We start from the raw sequence: 14709 nt of genomic DNA on the forward strand, positions 1-14709 counted from the left end.
GGAGAGGAAATGCTCTGTATTCATGTCTGTGAGGTCCTCTTTTTCACCCTGACTGAAGTAAGCTTTTATGATCTGACCAAAAAGTACCCAACATGCTCTTTTGAAGTATGTTTTTGTAGATTTAGATGCTGTTATTTTGGCGTCATGTGCTTTTTCTTGGCCTGTGTAATTAGCAAATGCCATCTGAGACATACTGGGTTATCTCTCTTTGAAAATAAAGATGGAGGATTCCCATTTATAACCATTTTAGAGTTGCTGGGGCATCACAGGAATGGAAAGGAAGCGCTGGTCACCCTCACCCGGCCGGAGTCTCGGCATTCCTCTTGTGGGTGATAATGTGAACTGGGGAGGCTTGGCTGCTTCGCCAGCGTCAAACTGCCAGAGTGAAAGAGCAGTGGATTTACATGAAGCTGTATCTCAGTGATTTTAATTGCATCAACAAATCATAACTGTTGTCTGCTTGAATTGCTTTGTAAAAACATATGATTCAGATCACGGAGCAGAAAAACTAAAAGGGAAAGGTTTCTTAATTTCATGATTGCTGCTTGTGTCTTAAAATGATGGATGATGATGCTGACATAAATTACGAGCATTTCTAAATGGATGCTTTGTAAAGGTTTGGAAGCAAAGAAACCAAAAACAGCTGAAAGCAGTCAGATGATATTATCAAGTTTGATTATTTCTATTTGTCTAGACTTTGTTGCTGATAATAATTCAAAGCAGATAATCAGTAATCTGTAAGTAATTACAGTTTGAGAGTAACTAACCTCGCGAGCAGACTACCTCACTTCATCACACTCCTTCCTGCTGCCTGAATAAACAGCATTGCTAGGCAGCAACCCATTTCCTTACACAAATATACGGGGCTTTCGCAGGCTCTTAACCCTGACAGGGATCCTCCTCCAAATCACATGTTATGCCTCCCCAGTCTGAGGCTTTCACTCTCATTGTGGGCGCTGCTCGCCTCGAGTGCTCCCCTTATGTAAGTGAAAAGTGCGGTCTTCATTTCAACATTTCCACACTGATTGTTTCAGCCGACACTCTTTTCCAAAGTGCCTTATAATTAGTCGGGGTTGAGTGTCGGCCTCTATTACGCTTTGACGGGTTTGTGGATGACGATGTGCGTATAGTGCTCGTTTTATAACACTTTGCTTGCAGACTCAGACCAGTTTGACTCTTAGAAGCTCTTAATCAGTCAAGATAAAGTGCTGTTCTGCGTGATAGCATGCAATGCAATGCAACTACTTAGTTAAACTGTATTTTTGAATACATTTGAATACTAATAGCCCATAGAGAGAGGAAAAAAACGTCCCAATACTTGACCCTGAATGGCCGACACTAATTCAAACCTGATTACTGGAGGCATTTCAAGTGAAGCAGAATTGCTTAATGTAATTTAAAAGATGGAAAAACTTTAAGACTGTTTAGCCAAACAGGAGCAAGTCCAGCTGGGATGTTTTGGTTAAAGATGGAGGAAATTTAAGAGCCTAAAAAATTACAGATTGGAAAAAAAGAGCACTTAAAAAAAAAAAAGAAAGTTCATTTTTATATTAATCCACATGTTGATGTTTGCTGAAACATATTAATCATGGTTTAAAAATAAAAAAAATGTTGCTTTTCTCTGTTTAGTTTCCTCAGTTTAAATTGACAGTGGTGTAAAATGTCGAGCCTCACTCATATTTACTTAGATGTAAACATAAAACTAATGTTAAATATTCTGCTGTAATTCTTCTGCTGCATTGTATGGATAACATACATAACTCTCTGACAGAGTGTCAATAGTAGCCGCTGTTCTCAAATTTCAGCACTGCACTCCCAGACTGCACTCTGCAGTCTGGGAGGTTGAGGTCATCCTGGCAGGAGGCCTCTTGTCAGGCAACACCTATGAAGGTCTGGGATTACTTTAGATGCTCTGGGACGAGCCCACCAACTGTAGCAAGCAGTTAACTTGACCCTGATTGTCCCTGTTTGGGTCTAAACGGCTCGACCTTGACTTTTCCAAAACACTGCCTCAGTCATGTCACAAGGCAAGCATGGTGCTCACAAATCACAAAGCTGCAGACTGTAGGTGTATTTTACCGCTCTTTGGCCCCATGAGATTGAGCCACTGTTGGATCAACATCTTGGCAGACCTGACATGAACTCGTAGAGGAAGTGGGCACAGGCTGTTGGTAGTAAATTAAAGATGAAAAGGGTGATGATTACACGGTCCTAAAAGGCTACTTTGTTGGAAAGCCTGACCTCTGAAAGACCTGCGTTACGTTCTGACAGTTTGTAAGCTTGACCGCACATGTCCGTCGTTTCTTTGTCTCTTAGCTTCACGGGTACATGGAGAGCGAACCCCTGACTTTGCAGCTGTTCATCGGCACAGCTGATGACAGGCTGCTGAGGCCACACGCCTTCTACCAGGTCCACCGGATCACAGGCAAGACGGTGTCCACCCCGAGCCACGAGGCCATGCATAACAACACCAAGGTTCTGGAGATCCCACTGCTACCAGAGAACAACATGCGGGCCATGTGAGTATCGCCAGACTAAAAAAACAGCTCAAGACTTGACTTGGACATCCAGTCTCAAATTGTTTAAGAACTGGCGTGCACTGGAATGAAGCACTGGTTTTAAACTGGGATGAATCTGATTGCCAGTGAAACCTTTTAAAGAGTAATTTGAGACAATGGCAATGCCAGTCTCAAGTCATTAACCAAGAAAGCACATTTTGTACAAGCCCATGTCACGTTCGGTCACTGACAGGAAATCCAAGTGAAATCTGCTGTCCCTTGAGAAATTTCCTTCAAGTCCATCAAGAAAAGTCATGCCATGCATTGAGTCAGCTGAAACAAGTCCAAGTCAAATCTTTTAATTGTCCACGAGCAAGCTGCAAGTTAAGAGTGGACAATTTCGTCAATGTTCCCTCAAAGCTCTCGCAATCAAGTCCTTTGACTTGTTTGATTTTGCTTTCAAGTCAACATTCGACTTGAATATTTTAACATTTAAATCTTAAATGAATGACCTAGATTTCACAGCAAGTACACAACGAGTCCAAAAGACTTGAAATAATAATTCTTGCTATGATGGAGTTTAGTGCAGCCAGTAAACACCAGCTGCTGTGGTAGCTGTAAAAATGCATCTTCACTGTTATCATATTAAAGGGATACTAAAATCAAGGGAATTTATTTCAACAGAGGCATCAGTCTGATCTGGTGAGAGGGGAATTTCACTCCTCTCGAGCTTCTAAAGCCTCATCAAAGCATGTTAGATTGCTGCTTTTGATTTATCTGTGCATATCTTTGAGCTTGCATGTCTCCTTTAGGGCTTTAGTTTTGCTCTTGAAGTGTTACTCTCCGCACACAGATGGGTGGCTTTTCCCATTTTATGAGCTTCAGAGATCAGATTACTGGGAAGTCTTCGGGCTGCTAACAGGGGACCCGGGGTCTCTGTCTGTGCTGCAGGTAGTAACATCCTGCTACCATCAGCACTTCCCCTGCTTTTTAATGGATGTAACACATAAGCTCCACTTATACAACGACTTCACCTCGGGGTTTCTTCACAGTACTGACAGAGTACACGAAGGGTTTTGTGGTGGATTTGACATGTGCTCCAGTCCAGTGTGACGTATATATGTTTCATAATGCGGTATAGGATACAGGCGTTATTATATCCCTGGAATAGTTAATCATGATGATTTAGGAGGAAAAGTTTTAAATTAAATTGTTAAGCAACACCAACGCAGATTTGTTTTTTGCGGCTAATGAAGCCACAAGAGTCGAGTTGGTATGAATTCAATTAACTCTTCATAAATTAGTGCCTTAAAAGAAATAAAAGTGTCTTTTTTTTGTCCTCGTCTTCTAAAAAAAATGAAAAAACCCCAAAACTCACTGACGAGATCCCTCAGTATGTGATTTTTTGCAGTCAGTCTGTTTGTGTAGGCAGAGAGCAGAACAGCTGGGGTCCTTAGCATCAACACCTGATTACTTCACCAGTAAAGCAGACCCTGGTGTCTGCCCAGAAGAATGTAAGGGAGTGTCCGAGTGTGTGTAAAAGTTGACATTAAGTAGGCTTTGAGGAATGCAGCATCAAGTAGCAGAGCGATGGAAAAGCCAGAAACCGTTTGGAAAGGCCTGAGGTACTGAAGTATGAAAAAGTTAGAGGAGTTCAGTGAAGAAGGGGCTTATTAAGTGTCCGATTAAGACTTTGACTCCTCAAAATACATCTTATAGCCAATTCCTGGTGGTGAGATTTGTGCAGGGGCAACAATATTTAAGGAGCCGGCTCATGTGAATCAAACAGATTCATGAAAAATTGAATGCTTCCAGGCGTTTTTTTCTTTAGAGCTTCAGTTTTACCCCAGAGCAGGTCCACTGAGGCGTAAAAGCTCTGCTGGGAGTGGGGATGTTAATCTTCTGTTGACAGCCTTCTTCGGGGCTACAGTGATGAAGTCCAGAGTGAAAGTCTTTGCTACATAAATCCTGATTAAGTGTGAGATTATATATGTCATAAACGGACCCAGCAGACTCTTTGTCTTGTGTCTTTGCAAACACAGAATCGACTGCGCGGGAATCTTGAAGCTGCGTAACTCGGACATAGAGCTGAGGAAGGGGGAGACCGACATCGGACGCAAGAACACGCGTGTGCGGATGGTGTTCAGGGTTCACATCAACCAAGCCACGGGGAGAACGGTGTCTTTGCAGGTGGCATCAAACCCCATCGAGTGCTGTAAGTACATCCACTCATATTTGTCCTGCTTTGAAAATGCCAAACTTGAACTCATCAGCCTTCTACAGTCGTTTAAAGGGCTCCATTAGCGTGCACACGGGTAGAAGCGTAAGATGGTGTCACTGATCCCAGCAGGGAAACTCATTCTGTGCATTTAACAGACTCTAAGTTTTACAAGCAATGAGCATCCACCATGATGCATCATTTCCAGTTGTAATTTTCTAAAAAGTCATTTTGTTAATACCGGTTCATTTGAAGACTTTATTCCAACTGAGCACCGAATTCTAACAAAATAAAGTAAATAAAGAAAATAGACTACAGTCTCCAGAGATTTCCTTCTAACTGTGACTGGCTGCTGGCTCACAGGTATGGTGTAAGAATCTCCTCACATACCTGCAGTGCAACAAGACATCTAAACAAGCTTGTCCTTCAAAATAAAAGCACTACAAGTAGAATTATGATTTAAAAGATGCAAAATCAGTGATTTTTTTTTAATTTCTTGAAAAATTATCTGGATTATGTGATAAATATAGCGTTAACAATTAGACCAGTTATTTGTTTAAGTTCCTTTGATAGGCAAATTCACCTAACAAGTTTGTGATGGCAGGAGAAATCATAGGGAACTCATACAGCCTAGCACCCTTTTACCACAAGGCGCAGTGCTGACCACTGAGCCTTGTGCTGCCTAAATGGCTGTCACACCCCTCTAAAGGGTCAGAAGTATCCACTATATTTAACTTAATCAGTGTGAGGCAACTCTTCCGTGTGAATGGGTGCTTTGTACCAGACGAATATCTCAACATTTATTGGATAGACAGACACTCACACAGCTGCTGATGGGGATGCAGACAGGCTTGTTTTTGTGAAATACTGTATCGTGTTCCAGTTTTAGACTTTTAATAATTCCTCAAATCAAATGGAGTGAGATTAGAAAGACAACAAAAGTCCATGTGACTGGTGGTTGTAAGTGGATGCCGCTCGATTCAAAAAGATCACAAGACCGAAGGACTGGGCAGTAGATTAATCAGAAACGATGAGAACTGATTAATCCTTAATTGATTAACCAAATTGACGTAAGCTTCTCAAATCTGAAAATGTCCGTTTTTTCTTTGCAAATCAAATTTCGTTATCCGTTTCTCGACCAGATCAGAGAATATTAATGAGCAATGTTGGACTGAGTCAAAATTATGAAAGAAGAGAAAAGCTGTAGATTCCCTGATAAAGATAAAAGGAAAAGATGCAGCCATGTAACGAGAGCCACTGAATGCGGTTCATGTGATAGTGAACTACACTTTAATGTAATAGTATTAACCCTGTAAAAGCTTTTTAAGCCTGGCTCGATAAACCCCATTGACTGCACTGCACTGGAGTTGACCTTTCACTGGACCGGGCTAAATTCAGGCAGATCAGCCACTTCATGTGGTTCTGGCACCAAGGGCTGCCACACAGATTAAGTCTTATGAGGTAAATGAAAGACAGTAGTTAAACCATGAGCTCAACCCCTTGAAATAGACCATTGTTAGTTTTTGAATGACTGCCACAAAGCAATTGTTTTTGACCAAAATTCGCCTGGTGTGTGAGCGAGGCTGAAAATGACACACAGGCGAAGAGCAGCAGAGAGATGTGGGAGAGATTGATTGTTTCCAAAGACAGGGAATTAGAGTTTTATCAAAATCAGAAAACAGCAGCATCAAATTACAAAAAGATGATTCTCATGTGAGGCGAATATTCAGCCTCTGTTTATTTATCCAGGTCAATCAGAATGAAATTACATGGGCTAAACTTGGCTAAGACATCAGCTTTACATCTAGCTGAAGACAGAACAAGGTTTGCGAGTATTTTGTGGCGTGTGATAGAACGTTTTGGAGGGGGGAGAAAAAAATGAAGGCAAACAAGGAATGAGAAAGACAGGCCAAAAGTTAAGAGTGAGGCATAAGGAGGATCAGGAGAGGAAATATTTGAGAGGAAACATCCTCTATAATTTAAGGGAAACACAAATAAACACAACATGAAGCCTCTCTATGCTTACTGCCAAACAGGGATCTTAATTTTAACATGGAGAAGTTGAGGTTTACAGCTCTGTGAAAGCTGTCTAGGTAGTGATTCAGCCTCGGTCTGGATGCTCAGGTCTGCATGGGGAGTGGGTGTGTATTAGCTGAGCGATGAGGCCCGGTTTGTTTTTTCCCTCCCACAGCTCAGAGATCAGCCCAAGAGCTGCCGCTGGTGGATAAGCAGAGCCTGGAGACGTGTCCCGCCCCTGGAGGGGAGAGGATGCTCCTCGATGGACACAACTTCCAGCACGACTCCAAGGTGGTGTTCGTGGAAAAGGCTCAAGGTAAAGCCGGAGGAGATTTGGGAGTTTGCGCTGTTTCATCTCAGTGCAGCAGTGTGTGTATGTGTGCCCGTGTGTGTGTGAGTGTGTGTCTCCCTTTCTCTGCTGTTGGAGAAACCCCAGGACTGCTCCTCCCCTCCCAGCTCCTCTCCTCCCCCCGCCGTCAAAATATCCTCCATTCTGCCAGAGTGCCACATGTGGTGCACATTAATGCGCTGTATTTTTAACCCAGCAGATTTACTTTTGCAGAAGTTTCCATTGCCTGTTCAGCAGAGGAATGGATCACAAATGCAGCATGTGTTGCGTATGTGTGTGCGTGCGCATGTAGGTGGGTGGCTGTGCACGTGGTGTGGACACTTTTGTGTGTGTGTGTGTGTGTGTGTGTGTGTGCGCCTTGCATCAGTATTTGTTTCTCTTTTTCTTACGTTAAGCCGTTTTGGTTAGGAGGGAGCGGGGACTGCTCCCAGATGTTGATACGACAACGTTTACAAACAGCAATTTCCTTGATTAGCTTTAGCAAAGCAACGTGAGGTACAGTTTGGGCCAAGGCTGAGCAATGTAAACACGTGTGATCCTATCACGACGGTGACTCATTCAAAAAAAAGAAAAAGAAAGGAAGCCTTTTCATTGTTCCACCTGTGGAAGAAGGAATTCAAGGCTGCACGGGCACACAGGCAGCCCGCCTCCAGCACTGTACGATGGAGTAGTGAGATTGTTTATTAACACTCGGAAGAAGAATCTTTTTCCTCTCTGCGCAAACTCTTTGTTTAACTCTGATCTCATGAGGTGAAAAGGGCAGATCAGAGGCAGAACTAATGTCATGTGATGAATTAGAGCTGACACCAGAACCACTTTTTGGAGCACGACATGAAACTCTGGGTTGAACAGAAATGAAAAATATGCAATATCCACTTTGTAATAAACTGATGTTAGCCTTGGAGTCTCATAGGAATTGTCCTGACACCTATACTTTTCATGTTATACACGCTTCCTCCATATAGTGTAGTTAAAAACAACAGTGGATGCATTTTCATTGTTATGCAGATGATACCGATCTATATTTATTAATGAGACCTGATAACAAAAATTAGTTTGTGCATGTCTTGAAGACATAAAGGTTTGTAATAACCCCAAACAACCTCATAAAAATTGTGTCCTACTGTTGTAAAGAACCTAGGACTCATTTTTCACCAGGATATATGTTTCTATGCAGACATTAAACTAATATTTAGGACAGCTTTACTAAAACAGAAACATCCTCTGCCATCCTGTCATGCTGAAAAAAAAATGGTGCATTTTTCTATCCCTAGACTGAACTATTGTAATTCATTATTATCAGGCTAACATAAAATTTCCCCGAAAAGCCTTCAGTTGATTAAAACCCTGCAGTTAGGGTACTAAGAGGATAAAGTTCATGTTTCTCATATTAGCTTCTCTTCACTGGCTCATTGTTAAAACCAGAACTGAATTTACGTGCAGTTGTCACACAGTGTGTTGCTAGCTAAAGGTCCAGCTCCTGTATTTCACAGGGAGAGAAGGGAAAGAGAGCAAACTTCACTCAGAGATGGAGAAAGATAAGAAAGACAGGAAGAAGAGCGCTTGATAAACTTGAAATTTAAAGTTTACATTAAGTCCTCCTGTTTTTAAATCTGATATTGACTCTGTACATTACGTATTTTTCATTTGTGAAACATGCTGCAAAACAAACCGGGGACTGTAAATTTGACTTGAATTTAATAGAAAGGTCCATTCTGTTTTTTAAATTTAGCATTAAAGTGATGCATAAAGTGAGTATAGCATTACTTACTCACTTAAGGCAGGTTACAAAACAAGGCTTTGCCTGCAGTCCTGGAGTATGAGCTGATAACAGCTGATCTCAGTGCTAGCCCACAGCAGAGCTATCAGTTGACAGTCTTTGAACATTTTGTAGGCACATTTTCTTTAAGCTGATTTACCCTGCTTCTAGTTGATTCTGCCTCTGCAAGCTGCTTCACAACCCACCTCTTCGTTTCAGTGCTGTGCCTGACTGAATGAGCGTCATCCTTGTTATCGCTGATGTCTGTTCTGTTGTGTACCGAGCTTTCACCCCTGCCTTATGCTTTCCATATATTCACATGGAAAAGATGGATGTCCCCAAATACAATAATACCACAATAATGTAGATGGAAATCTTCCTTTGTGTAAAGTGATACTGGCTGAATTTTAATCTAACAAACTTTCTTCCTTTATCTCACATTTCAAATGTATAGCCATAGTGTATTAAATTATTTAAAAAATATATAGCTTGTTGAATATTTAGATAAACCACATTGCAGGTAGATATGAAATGTGGTTGAAAGCTTCAGACACAAGTGTGAAAGTGCTGTCAAACTACTGTCTACTACCAAACCTTTTCATCAATACCAATTATCTTTATAAATGTAACCTTTTTAGCTCTGCCTCCTGGCGTTTCATCCAATCAGTGTGTCCTGCTTGGCAAACCACATATTTTTGATCCTAAATTGAGCAAAGCATTAGTTCGAACAAGCCGTGAAATCTGCCTCAGCTGTAAACTCGCCAGATGAGCTGCTCTCAGAGCCGCTCCACAGTAGCTGATCGTCCAGTTGATATTGAACTGATATTTAAGATAAGCTTCAGAGTGGACTATTTTATCTGCTTTAACCTGCCGTCAGTTGCTGGACATCTATAAGCAACTTGGCAACCCATCCCCAGCCCAGCTCTTCCTTTCCATGCTGTCTCTGACTCATTAAATGCATGTGTCATCTCTGATGCTTGCTCTGCTTTGAATGGCTGGTTTGCTGCTGTTTCTGCTGCCTCCTGTTTTCCATGTATGAAAGAGCAGGAAGATGCAGTGACCACGCCTTATGCTTTCCACGTATCCTCTCGAAAGGGTGGAGAGGTTCCAGAACAGAACCATGTTGCTGAATATAAATTAATAACAATTTGGCTGAAGCAGATCTGACTGAATTGTGTGTTTCTGTTTGACCCAAACTCTGAGCTCATTGTAAATACATTCATCTGGTTCATTTACAAAGGAAACAAAACAGAAACGTCCAACATGTTTGGGTCTTTAGCTGCTCTGGTTCTCCTTGAGCTTTGAATCTAGCCGTCTTTAGGCCCTCGTGGACTGATGCTTATGGGTGTGCTCCCTTGTTTTTGATGAGGGTTTCCCTGCGTCTGGCACCAGCATCAGATTCCTGGGCAATCCTACCATGGAAACACCCTTGAGCCAGGCTTCCACAACACTGCCCCCCCTCCACTTCCCTCCATCCGTCCACCTCTTTATCCAAGCTGCTTCTTTGCCACCAGCTCTCAGTTCATTAACTCTATGAGCTGCGATCTCCCTGTGGATCAAACTGGTTCTTCTTTACAGCTGCTCCCTGTATAAACACACAGATAAATAGAAACAGTAGACTAGTAGAGACGTCATTACTCTCTGGGGTGAAACGGCATCACTGATATAATAAGATACTAACTAATAAGGCCAAGGACTAAAGGCTCAAATCTGCATATTTTAAAAAAATATACAACTCATCTCTGTTTTCAAATCTTCATGTAGAACATGTACGCTCTGGAAAAGTTATAGACTTTTATTGTTTTTTTACTCGTGCCAAAGCGGAGCTCTGAGAAACCATTTAACAATCAAACTCATAAATCCGGAGTGGTGGATTTTGTTGCCATAAAGGGCTTAAGCATTTATTTTTACCGATGGACAATTTTCCTGCAAATCTTCCAATAAAGCGCTCTCACAAAGCTGCGGTAACAGAACATGCGGACGCTGACAGATGCAAATATTCCTGAGAGTTGTGTTTTTGCATCCGTCCTGTACTTGCAAGTGAATACGTCTGTGTGTGTGTGTGTGTGTTTTAGTCAGAGTTTCCCCTGCAATTATAGCCGGGATGAGTGACCCTGCCTTGAGATGCCAACTTGCTAAAAAAAAATCAATTTGTTTTGGTTTTTGTTTTAATGTCCGATGGATTTTTTTCCCCTCTTGCGGTAAATAATGAAAACCTTCTGGAGTGCGAACGTGACAAGAGAGGGTGACCTTGAGACCTCGTGTTTTTTGTGCATGTGCAGTTTCATGTTTTTGAGTTTGTTTTTGTTGCTGCCCGTGACTCACGAAGGAAATCCCTGTTTTCCCATAGAGACCTGCACACTCTGTCACCTGCTCTTTAACACACAGTCTGAAAACACAAACTGGCTTTGCTTTATCTTGCCTGCATGTCCCGCCTTTAGCAGAAATGGCCAAGATAACATCGGTTCAGCTGCCACTCGTGACTACAGCCAATCAGTCATAAGAGATTACTGTATGGCTTTGGTGCTGCAGACATCAGCCTGTAATCTAAACCTAACTCGATCTCACCTTGCTTTCATTTGCAAAATTACTGCCCAGGAGATGCTTTCTGTGATAAGTCGCAGCCACTCCATGTGGGAAATTAGGCCCTGCTGTCCTCTAGTCACCTCTTTGTGTTGATTAGTACTGGAAGACTTCATTTGTTGTCAGCAGGAGTATAAACTGTACCTTGGTTATTTAAAAAATAGATATGCACCGATAAAAGTAGACACATTATGTTCCGTTTATGCTGTTGTAGTGTGGATGCTTATGTTAAACGTGGGCAAACGTAGACATATTGGAGTCAGCGTATGTACTAATAATCCCTGTGAAACAAGGCTTTGGGTTTCAGGCCGCTCTAAAAGCTTAGGCTCAGACAGATTTTTCTACTCTTGGCTCTGGATGATGTCAAAGAGAGCGGATATCTCTAATGTGGTTTTGTCAGAAGCTCCACCCGCCTGTGCTCAAAACTTCTGTTTATGAAGGGCTGCTAATCAGAAGACTGGATACCCTTAAAAAGAAAGCTATCTTTAAGGGCGATGATCTGAGGCTCTGCGCCGAAGCCCAGCTAAAGATAAACAAGGATTATTCCGAGCTGCGACTCAAAGAAAATGGAGCTAGAAGTGAGCATCGCAGGTCCAATATAAGGTTACAAAATGTGACAAGTTTGTTGTTAAGTTATAAGATGTTTCATAACCTTACCTCATAACCTCATAACCAGCCAGGATCTTTCTCTCTCTCTCTTAAACCTTCATGTTTAATCCCAACCAGTCATTGGAGATACGCCCTCGATGAGCTTGCTGAACATTTCTTCCTCTTAACCCTTTATTGGCCAAGGGACCATATGTGCTACCCTATTGCATCTGAACAATGAAAAAGAAAATAGAAAAAAGTTATTAAAGTTAAACATAAGTTCTCCAATAGCATGCTAGGGTTGAGTATTTGAATTTGAATGAGAACTGCTGTTGCTTGGGATCCAGCGATGTGGAGAGTTACGCCCCTTTATGACCAAGTTCTAAGTTGTGTTGTAGTCTTGCTTTTGTTGTTGCTGTTTTTGTTTTGGTTTAAGAAGCTGGTTTGATTTCATTCTCCCAACTGTTTTTTTTAATCTGTTTTAATCATGCTTGGACTATATGACTAACATGATAAACAAACCTCTCAGACCCACTTACTAGTTTCCAGCTGCATCACATGGTCTTCATTTAGTAAATGGTGTTGACTAATGAAGCTAAAAAAGGATCTTCTTGGGGTTTTTTCTGTCTACAGTATTAGATTTTAGCGAGGCCTGCTGCGTCACCTGGATGCTGACATTTCCCCCCCAAATTTGATGATAACTGTATAGTTCAGAAAGCGTCCATTTGAAACGATAACAACTGGACTGTTTCACAACTGCAGTTATCTGAAAATAATGCACACCGTTGATTACTTTCACCGGGTCCCTCCTTTTATTTGCTGGAGTATTTTTAATCAAGTGTGGTTCTGCACAGTGTTTCCCTTCAATGATTGATAATAGCGAGAGATCCTGGAGGAAATCCTTTCAGAGGAAAAACCCCAAATGAAAAGAGCACTTTCACATCTGGCCTGGTATTCTGGAGAGCTGCCTGGTCGGCTGCAATCAGCATCGCTGCGAATAACAATTTCCCTGATCCATCAAACCTACAGCTATGTTTTCCTTGAACCATCTTCCTCACCCGTCGCTCTTTCTGTGAGCCGACGAGTTGGAGCTCCGAGCAGGTAGAAAAGCCGAGCTTTCCTCGTCTGACGGGAACACCCAAACAATTTTGTCTAATCGTTCTTGGTCAGAGCAGCAAGTAAGACGAGCTGAAAATTGAACTTGACCGCGCTGCGTTGCTGTGAGATGGTTTCTAAAATTACCGGTAGAAAACTGCAGACAGCCCTCCTTCTTTAAACTAATGAGAGCTGTGAGCGAGATGACAGTAGCGTAATGACAGTAATGTACCTTGGGGTGAATGAGTTTGTTTTAACTTGCACGCTCTGTTAGCTGTGCTATCTTTTGAGCGGTGGTTTGGTTTGGAGGGAGGGTTCCTTTGCTTTGGTGGTGCGCATGGTCGGCGCACTTCACTTTCATTAGATTAACAGAACAATGGCTGTTCAGCGGTTTGGCTGCTTCGGACACTTTTGAGAACAATGGCTATTTTTCATAAACAAATCAATTACAGTCACATAAACAGATGAGATGATGTTTTCATAAATTATAGGGTATGATTTCTTAAAAAAGAAAGAAAAAGACAGCTTTTTTGAGAAACTCCAGAGATTGATTTCTCTATGAAACGGGTGACGTTGTGTAGTGGCAAGCGCCGCTGTAGCTTTAAGTGGTGTTCTTGAGGGCTGGATGTCAGTATCTGCTGCCATTTATCAGATTTGAGCTGGCCTCAGTTTGCAAGCAGCTTCCAAAATCCAAATGTTTTCAGGGTGGTAAGGAAGAGGTCTCAGTCGTCAGTCAGAGGACAAGGGAACTCTTTCAGTGTGCCACATGGACTTGGGTAGAGCATATGTTTATATTTACTGTACGTTATGAGGGCTTGGGCACATGCCACCCCGCTGTTTCACTCTGGGCACCAGAGTTTTACTCCACCCAGCCTCAATTAAGACACACAAGGAGCTGTTTGAATCTCTTTCTAAACACAACATGACAAATAACTGTATTGTATATTGTTTGATCCCCCTCGGCTGCCATGACTCTTTGCAGCACACCACCGCTGTGTCATTGACTGCTCTGTGTTATGTCTGCTCTGAGAAAGTAATGATTTGTGTAGACCGTTGCTAACAAAATGTGAATTGTACGACTTCTGAGAGGCTGGGACGGTGCCAAGGCCGGTGGAGCTTGGGCGTTGTGAGAGCTGGGGAGGGGTGCTGGGTTTATATGGTCGAGGTGGTTTTAGGCTGAGTTGTTTAACTTAGATAATATTGGATATCATCCAGCACAGTGGGCCAGAGAGTTAGAAACCAAATTGTGCTCGCTGAAATTTGGTGGGAGGGGAGCTGGAGAGAAACTGCTGGCGAAGTTTTTCATTGGATCGGTGCAGGCTTTGCGCAGATGTTGCCCTATAACTCTGGAACATTCTGTGGTTATCAATTACATTCTGTGGTTATCTATTATCCGGTACAGTCTTTTCAAACAAAGGCATCCCACGCATTCAACTTTTCAAAGCTCTTTCTCTCTCTTTTTTTTTTTTTTTTAGCTCTTGAGAAGTTTCCTGGCAGTAGGTAGCTGGGCACCGAGAACAAATTGCTCAATTCAAATTTTCTATCTCTGTGATGATGTGAAAAATGATGTGCGTGAGTCAGAGAGAGCGAAGGCAAAAGCAGA

At 42.1% G+C, this 14709-nt stretch overlaps 1 protein-coding gene across 2 annotated transcripts in view; it reads left to right on the forward strand.

Annotated features, from left to right (window-relative positions):
* The window catches only part of nfatc1 (nuclear factor of activated T cells 1), a 52471-nt gene that overhangs the window by 8862 nt on the left and 28900 nt on the right, over positions 1-14709 (forward strand). For both annotated transcript variants that reach the window (XM_080862679.1, XM_080862680.1), the window contains exons 5-7: positions 2317-2519; positions 4541-4713; positions 6908-7048. In XM_080862679.1, coding sequence (XP_080718805.1) covers positions 2317-2519; positions 4541-4713; positions 6908-7048 — 517 coding nt within the window. The remainder of the gene's footprint in view (positions 1-2316; positions 2520-4540; positions 4714-6907; positions 7049-14709) is intronic.

The sequence above is a fragment of the Rhamphochromis sp. 'chilingali' genome (assembly GCF_963969265.1).
Source record: "Rhamphochromis sp. 'chilingali' genome assembly, chromosome: 17".
NCBI classification, from domain to species: Eukaryota; Metazoa; Chordata; class Actinopteri; order Cichliformes; family Cichlidae; genus Rhamphochromis; species Rhamphochromis sp. 'chilingali'.